This window comes from Oncorhynchus clarkii, chromosome 31 (assembly GCF_045791955.1).
Source record: "Oncorhynchus clarkii lewisi isolate Uvic-CL-2024 chromosome 31, UVic_Ocla_1.0, whole genome shotgun sequence".
In the NCBI taxonomy this organism is placed as follows: Eukaryota; Metazoa; Chordata; class Actinopteri; order Salmoniformes; family Salmonidae; genus Oncorhynchus; species Oncorhynchus clarkii.
The window spans coordinates 18,790,419-18,799,686 of record NC_092177.1 but is presented as its reverse complement, the minus strand read 5'-3'; the positions used below and the strand labels follow the sequence as shown (position 1 = coordinate 18,799,686).

Sequence of the window (9,268 nt, the reverse complement as noted above, 5' to 3'; positions counted from 1 at the left end):
AGACGGCAAAAACATTTGAAAAAGTTGCTGAAATGCATTGTATTTTGTTAGGCATCTAATAATTAATTCGTTCAAATATTCCATAGCCTAAATTGTGTTTTACGCGCAAGCACATTAGGTTATCGGGAATTTGGCATGATGTTCTTACACAATGTTTTAAAGTCAAAACCCTTCTTAGAAAGCGTATGTCCGAGAAGACAGTCTAGCCTATAATGTCTAGCCTATAATGTTGTGAAACAAGTTTGCGTTTAAATTACCAGTGATTGTTTTTCCTCATGAATAATCGAGTCAGGGAGCCGTTGTCAAATTTCTTATAAATAAATCAATAAATCGAAGTAGAGACATGCTGAATAAAATTGTAGACCTAAACACCATAGGCATATATGCAACGGGTACAATAGCCAATAACCCACAATTTATAGGTAATTTAATTCAATTAATAAAAGTTATGCTACAGATATTAGCCATGGCTGATTTATCAATAGGCCTATGGGCTATGTATTTTTCAAAAACTCATATTTTTTCCGCGCAAGAGTGTTATAGATAAAATTGGAGTTTTTTTTTCCCGACGAAAATGCAACTTAGGTCCTAATAACATCGGTTGTCCCCCAAAAATATAAGTGGAGTTAACCATTTAATTTAAAAAAGGTGAAAAGATACTGTCTTCAGTTCCAAAATGTCCTTTAATTTGGTGGAAAGGGGAGAGAGAAAAAAATCGACTAAGAAAGATTTAATCTATTTAATATTCGTATTAAAGTAGCTTATTCGTTAGTAAATGATAGCCTATTGTTTTATTTTACTTTGTCTTATACTATAAAAGACGAGTCCAGATGAAATGAGCATTCATTGGAGCCAAATATTCTCAGGTAGATTAACTATAGGCCTATATAATAAATGAATAGGGAAAACTTATGAAAATAATCATATTAAACTTTCACAGTTTAGTTACACAGTAATTACAATATGTCAAGCCATTCCAGATGTAAATAAACGATATTTATATACATCATGTAGGCCTATTTTTTCAACTCTAATATGTATGAACTGCATTCGAAATTAAAAGCTAGACATATATTTGTCAACATCTGTATGTACATTTTGACCCCGAGTATTCACATACTATCAAAATGAAATCAAAAGTCAAATACATCAAAATCTTCTTTCCTTGGTAAAGGTTGATTTTCTTCGAGCACTTGTCCTTGACGAAAAAACAACATGAAATGTTCAGAGTTCTTCCCATCTACAGCATCAAGTGCATTTAAGAAGTCTTTAGTTAAGGGCATGTCTTTAGTTCTCTAAAACCATACGTTTAATATGGTTATTAAATTCATATCTCATTGGAGTCAATTATTTTGATAATATCGGTGAATTTTAGACGCCTCCGAAAACATGATGTTTGGGCGCAAAACTCTATACGTATCTCCATATCTTTACAGGTGAGAAGTGTAAAACGCAGGCGCTCCGTAAGTCTGAGATCCTAACATGAAAGGTGACAGTACCGCATGACTTGGCAGAAAGGGTAATTGGGTGGTGCAGACTAGCCCGCCTGGTCCGTGACCTGGGTAGCCCGTGTGCATTGACAGATGGCTCATGGGAGGAGACGAGCTGAGTGGACTCAGGCTCCCTAGTCCATTGCTCTGGCCGTTCTGGCCACCGCCCGTCGGGGCGCTGGTATCTGCGCCAGGGTTTTGTTTCTTCCACTTGGTCCGTCGGTTCTGGAACCAGATTTTGACTTGAGTTTCAGTCAAACTGAGTGACAGTGCCAAATTGAGCCTCTCACACACAGAGAGGTATCGGGTGGACTTGAATTTGTTCTCCAGTGCAACAAGTTGTTCGTAAGTGAATGCTGTCCGGGCCCTTCGGGGCTTACCCGACTTTGAATCGGAGCCAGAGCGCTTTCTCTTCGGCTTTCCTTGATTACTTTGTCCATTCGACCCTGACTGTTGAGTTTGCTGTCCACCAGGACTTCTTGGGCTCTTGCTCGCCTGGTCGTCGTCATCATGGTGTCCCAGTTCCCCCTCCGCGTTTCCAGTTAGTGCGCTGCTGCTCTCCTCACTACACACGTCATCCTGCATCTCGCTGTCAGAGTGGGAGCCTCTTTTGAAATCATTCTCGCATTCTTCGGATCTGTAGGCACACATGAACCCCTCCTCTAGAAAGAAAAAAAGACACATGCCATTGAGTCATTTCAAAATAAGAATCACATTAAGTCCAAGTTAATTAGACTGACAATATTCAATAACTTGACAGAGACTATATTGACCAGCCTAATTAACATAGGATTGGCTCAAGAAAATATGAAGTGATGAAAAACAATGCCAGCTAATGGATAACCTTTATCCTTTCACCATCCTACAAAGTGATTGATGGAGGTGTAATGTTGTTTTTATGTCCATGTTGTGTATTTATGTAGCCGAGCCTAATACCGTGTCAATAGTGTAAGTATTTATTAGTCAACCTAAATAATATGCTGGGTAAAAATGGAAAAGGACACACGTAATTCATGTTAACAATTTTATGTTAGGCTGAAATCGTGAAAACTGCGTTTGATATGGTCTACTTTCAGACACCTTTAAGAAAAATACTTGAGGAAGCTTAATTATTTTGGAAAATACGTCATCATTTAGTAGGCCATTATATGCTAAATATTCTAAAATTAGATAGATATTCAAAATCCATTTATGTTATTGTGGAGTGGGTAACAGGTGCGCTATCTCGCTTTAATAGCTGGGTGCTCTGCCATATGTAAGCTATACAAATATAGAGAGTCGCACACTCATATATATATATATATACTCCCAGTAATTTATTGGGTAAAAACATGAGACAATGACTTCCAATGAAATCCCAAGTTCAAGAACATTGGTAAAAGGTGGAATTGCACTTTTTTTGTTGGGACACAATACGTCACCTCAGGCTAATGCGTGCAGTTATGCCTTGATCATAGCATCAAGATACGTGCCAAAGCCATTGTTTTTATGCAAGTGCCTAGGGGATAATTAGCCTATAATTGCTCCACGCCTGTGTGAGGGCGGTTTGCATAGTGGTATTCAAAACATTAGTCAACAAACAATTGTTACAATATATAGGCCTTTACAAATACAAATATTCAAATGCACAGATCAGCAGAATTAATTCGACAAATAGCTTTTTAGGATCATGATGACATGTAGGAACAATTTCAGATATTTTGGCCTTACTTCCTACAGCACAATAAAGCCTGCAAAAAATAGATGCTTTGGGGTCTAAAAAATAGACATCTGGATAGAATGATTGTGATTGAATGTAGGAAAATATAGCCTACATACCAATGACAGCGCAGCCATATAGTCTACAAGTATGGCCTGAATGATAAATGATCGTTTAGACCTCGAGGATGCATGGTATTTAATCTAACGAGCCATTTACATTAGGCCTAAATTGTTCAATAAGGATATTGTTTGTCAAACCTTCAAGGTTTGTTTGATTTTAAGAGATACAAGTTAAATAAACAAAGTCAATTATTTTCAGGAGTAGCCCACAACATTCAAATGCAGGCCACTTTTACGCACAAGCACCATCTTATGACAAAACAGTGCAATACCAACATAAAATAAAACGAATATTTGCATCAGCCTACTTACTTTTGAATTATTTAATCAAAACTCACATTTTCCCATCAAGGTCTGCGCATCTTCAGCATTGTTTGTTGACACAATTTTGTATATTTGCTCAAGCCTGTTTGTGTGATCGTCTACGGTTGGCTTTTACGTTTAAGAAAGGGTTTTAATGTTTATATTGGCAACATAAACAATATCTCACTAATCCACATCATGTCTTCATGTTCAATTATTTGTATATAATATTAAGAACAATGTTTTTTTGTCAGTTGGTTTGCTAAGTATGTCTGTTTTTTTAACCAGGTAGTTAGTACATAACAAATCACCCGGACAACATGATAACCGCAGTGTCCTCTCCTCTGACTAGGTTAGGTTATATTTAAATGCATAGCCATTAATGTGGTTACGGAGATCAATGTAGACCTATCTAATTAATGAAATAATTGTTCCCTTTTTTAGTTGAAAAATGACAGTGGGGGTGATGTGTTTATCTTATAGCAGCAGAGACAATCTTAATCGTGTGTCTTCTTTCTGGGATCAATATCTACCCTAATAAGTATAATAGGTTTTAATCGTGTAATTATCCGAATTTTGACCCTATAATTTAGTTGTTGAAGGAGTCAGGCAAGCTGCCTGAAAGAGATATACTCAATTCGATAATAGGATATCGACCTAGCCTCGTTCTGCATGCCACTCTGGGGCGATTTTCGCCATTATCCTGCTGCATCTTTAACCTCGCAAAGCACCTTAAATTAAACGTAATCGAAGGGTTTTAATTGTTTTTTCTTTAGTTATTACAAACCTTTTTATCCTGGGTAGCCTAAGGGACTAGGTGCATGGATGGAATATTACATATCCATTACATATAACCTTAACCTCAGATATGATCATGTTTATTTCTGAGAAAAAGCGTTCCAGAATATAGAATACAAAGTTAGATGTGAAAAATACAAACTGAGGAACTCCTGGATCTGAAACAACTTGCAGGTCCCTCTAGCTTCAAATACATAGGCTAACCCAGTGTTTCCCAAACTCTGTCCTCGGGACCCCAAGGGGTGCAGGTTTTGGTTTTTTGCCCTTACATTACACAGCTGATTCGATCATCAAGGCTTGATGATTAGTTTATTATTTGAATCAGCTGTGTAGTGCTAGAGCAAAAAAAAAAAAACACTTTACTCCTTGGGGTCCCGGGGACAGAGTTCGGGAAACCCTGGGCTAGCCTTTAAAGCAAACACTCATCAAGTTCTCTGTCTCGTTACGATCGACACAAATAGGCTTGACGTGGTTTTACAAGAATGTCACATATGTCAGTAGGCCAATTGAGCAACTTTCTAAGACATCTGTGTAGCCAACAAGAGGCAAATGTAGGCTACATAAGATGTCTATTTCAAATCGGATTTTTCAGAGATATGCATAGGCCTACAGCATAACAACAACACTGTTAGAAAATACAATACAAATATACAAAAAACTAAAGCTACAAATATAAACTTACTTAGTCCTGTAGATTTTTGACATGTGTCATAGTCATCTGCATAAGACTTCTGCTCTACATCATGATTCGAGTCATCACCTCCACGGTTCTCTGTCCCGAAGGCGAATTCGCTGCCTGTCCGGTTAGGATTTGGCTTTTTGCTCGTAAATTTATTTGGGTCCAAAATGTCCAAAACCGAAAATGAAGTGGTCCGGTGAAGCATTGGCATTGCTACCGGAGCCGGCTCTTGACGTGGAGAGTTGTTTCGACTGTCCGCTTGCAGTATGTCTCTACCCCCGGGGCAGGAAAACACCGACAGTGCGTTGGCAGAGAGCCGCTTCTCGCCGTGATTGTCCATGCTTTCCGGAGCGGCCACGACGATCACAGCTGTTTGGGCAGTCACACCGGACGCCGGCGGAGCAGCAACTGAGACGTCTCCCACCTGAACCTTTTCCCTGTTCATGGCTTCCTTATCAGAGCTTCCTTATCAGAGCTTTAGCACCAAGACAATCAAATTAAGATTCTCTTACAACCGAAGAAGACATACTAGCGCATGCAATTTGAGAAAAGTAGGCTATAATGTCTAGTGCAATATTCCTGCACAGCTTGTGTTGCCAAACCCCCTCTTACAGCTGCACTACTCTGGTCTTTGTTACTCACGGCTGACAGCCAGGAGGTGATGGTTCAGTGTTGGATGTTGGTCTCCCTTGCTCAACTACTTTTTGGGGTTTGAACCATCCCCTCAGGACCCTCCAACGTTTATGTCATGCACGCACACCTCGCTCTCGCGCCACCTCCCACCCTCGTTCAGTCGTAGCCAAAACTTAGACACAAGCTACGCCTTATTTATGCATTCATATTCAACTGTGGGTTGTAATTGGCTACAAATGAATCCCATGGCTCTAATAGCCTATTATCTCCGTCTGCGCGCGTGAGGGGTAACAGTGGCGCACTGAGAGTGAGGGATGATATGGTTCCTGATATACTCAATTTCATCTGAACTCCTGAACTGCATGGAAAGGCTCTAAATAGGCTTATTTTTATTTCCTCCCTCGCTTATATGGGCCACTTTGAGGTTGTGAGAATTATTGTTTTAATAAATATATCCAAGATCATAATGCCATCATCTAACTTTTCCTTAGTATTGAGGGATCCAATGCAAGGTTTACAATGTCAAATCGGTTAAAAAAAATCTACGTCTAGGGGAGGCTATTATTATTATTATTATTAGGCTTATTGTTATTAGGGGGATTATTGTTAGATGAGAAAGTTCAGATGAGAAAGATTCGTTATCTTTAATGCAAATTAAAGGGCACTTTCCAAAACTCAATTATGCATTGAATAAACTCAGTAATAGCCCTTTCAGTGAAATATTGATTTCTAATCTGAGATGTCATTATCATGCCAGAACAATAATGGGCCTAGACCAAAGAATTGGATTTTGATTTAAAACACTACGTGTTTATTCTAATCTTGAACTTAATATTCCATGTACTTTTCTTTTATGCACTCCCTTAACAGTAGCCTATATTATGACAGACTTTATCGTAAAGAGTTAAAAGAAAAAGAAGTGTGCCAAGCATAACAAAATTGGATTTCCTTCGTCTGGGGGCTGATGACACATACAAGGTCAGTTTCTTTGCAATTACCGCGGGCAATGATCCTTTGGAAAGTAGAAATTAAAAGTTGGGGAAAATAATGGGTAAAACAATCAGCTGTAATTTTGGTAGGGATGAACATGATTATCCTATCAAAAGGGCAAGCCCAGGGGAGTTGGCTGGGACCCAGCCCTGCCCTCCACTCCGGTGCTATAGGAGACTGGCTGCTGCTGCAGACTCCAGTGCAGGGTATTGCGGCCAAGCTGTAATTGAACAGCTGTTAGATATTCTTTCATCTGATCTATGCTGTGTCCTAACAGTGGTTTGAATAGTCTTTCTTTGACGTGTCTTTATGTTTTCGAAGTTTATATGGCAAAATATGCTCACAGTTGCCGTATATAGGACTTTATTGCATAAATATAGGACAAGTGATATCTTACAGTTATTGTATTTTTTAAAGTCTGATGATAGGCCTGTTTAACCTATACACGTAGTATACAAAAAAAAAACGTTTCTCCCTGATATCTCTTTGAACAGATTTTCTAATAATGAGGTTGATGATAACAGAATAACAAACGATAGCTTAATAATGATTAAGCAGAATCATCATCATCATATAGGCCTATTTGACAGCGCTTATTCACAGTTTCATCTTAACTGCTGCCCGCAATGCTGTCACCTCGAGTTAACCCAGATTATCTTCATCAGTGGCACGCCAGCCACCACTGATATCTAACAATTTATAAAACATTTGTTTTTACTTTACTATTTTGTCGTTTATTTTATCCTATAACAGAAAACATAGGCTATTTTCATAGTCCCATGTAGGCCTGTGATACGCATTAATATTTCCCTGTGGTCCAACCTCTTGAACCTACACAATTAATTATATTGCAGCATCCGCGGGTCCTGTTGTCCCGTCAAACAGATTGAGGGGAGGTAGTGCCATAATTACAATTTCCACGTTGCCTCAGTGTCCATTCTCCAAATTTAGACGTATAACGCTCGATAATTTGCATGTAAATAGTGTCTTTCAAGAGCTCTCTTTTGCAACACCCCGCGAGTTTATATAGCCTACTCGGTTCAGCCACGGAACTTTCGAAGATGGAAGGGCCATGGACGTCCCGTGAATTACAGACAGTTACAGACCTGTCAATTATCCGCGCGTTAATCAACCAAATTCAATCTCACGAAAACAGACTCTTTCTTCAACAGCAAAATTAGTCATCTGTCAACATGAAAAACCAGTCTGACCCTTCTACAGACACCCCCAACCGCTGCAATGTTACAATAACAGCTGAATTAATAATAGGGTCACGCAACGCATCAGGCTCTGGCTGGGCTCTTCCATCTATGGAAGTCCCTGGCAAAATGTTCAGGTCCAGGTCAGGATCTGATTTTTGTGTAAGAAACATTAATTTACATTTTATTATAAAATTATGAGAGACTGGGGCTGGTTGTAACATGGGATAGTTGTAACACTCTCAATATCTCCAATCAGGAACAAGCTAGAATTATGTGACTCACTCTGCACATGCTCAGTTTATTCCTCAACCTTCATGATGAAGCAAGACCCTGTGATAGACTGCAGAATTTATTGATAACAGTCTGATTTTGAGGTAAGAAAGTTTTTTTTAAACCAAATGAGTTTTTGTGATGGCATCACCTGCTTTGTAGTTATATTCACCAAACTTATATCAGGTTTATAACCAGTGTGAGAGACTGGCATGGCTCCCTGTGGGAGTTGGCATGGAACAGAAAAAGACTGGCATGGCTCCCCGTGGGAGTTGGCATGATATATAGAGAGACTGGCATGTAAGACAGAGAGACTGGCATAAAAGAGAGAGAGACTGGCATGAATGAGAGAGAGACTGGGCACGATAGAGAGAAAGACTGGTATGGAAGAGAGCAAGACTTGCATTAAAGAGAGATAGACTTTACTCCATGATACAGAGAGAGACTGGCATGGAAGAGAGAGACTGGCATAAAAGAGAGAGACTGGCATGATGGAGAGAGAGACTGGCATGGTAGAGAGAAAGACTGGCATGATAGATAGAGAGACTGGCATGGAAGAGAGCAAGACTGGCATAAAAGAGAGTGACTGGCATGATGGAGGGAGAGAGACTGGCAAGACAGAGAGAGAGACTGGCATGATAGAGAGAGTGACTGGCATGATAGAGAGAGAGAGACTGGCATGATAGAGAGAAAGACTGGCATGATAGAGAGAAATACTGGCATAAAAGAGAGAGAGACTGGCATGATGGAGAGAGACTGGCATGACAGAGAGAGAGACTGGCATGGAAGAGAGAGAGACTGGCATGGAAGAAAGAGAGGCTGGCATGGAGGAGAGAGAGGCTGGCATGATAGAGAGAGAGACTGGCATGATGGAGAGAGCGAGACTGGCATAAAAGAGAGAGACTGGCATGATACAGAGAGAGACTGGCATGATGGATTGAGCAAGACTGGCATAAAAGAGAGAGACTGGCATGATAGAGAGAAAGACTGCTGGCATGATAGAAAGCCTGTATCGGAGATAGCGAGACTGGAATTAAAGAGAGAGAGGCTGGCATGATAGAGAGAGAGACTGGCATGATGGA

General features: G+C 39.7%; 1 protein-coding gene across 1 annotated transcript; it reads right to left on the bottom strand.

Annotated features, from left to right (window-relative positions):
- Positions 1-1,430: 1,430 nt before the first annotated feature.
- LOC139391175 (NK1 transcription factor related 2-like,b) lies at positions 1,431-5,536 on the bottom strand. Its single transcript, XM_071138747.1, has 2 exons — positions 5,095-5,536; positions 1,431-2,152 (listed from the first exon to the last, which is right to left on the bottom strand). Exons 1-2 carry the CDS (start codon positions 5,534-5,536, stop codon positions 1,431-1,433), a joined length of 1,164 nt encoding a protein of 387 aa, XP_070994848.1.
- Positions 5,537-9,268: the final 3,732 nt, after the last annotated feature.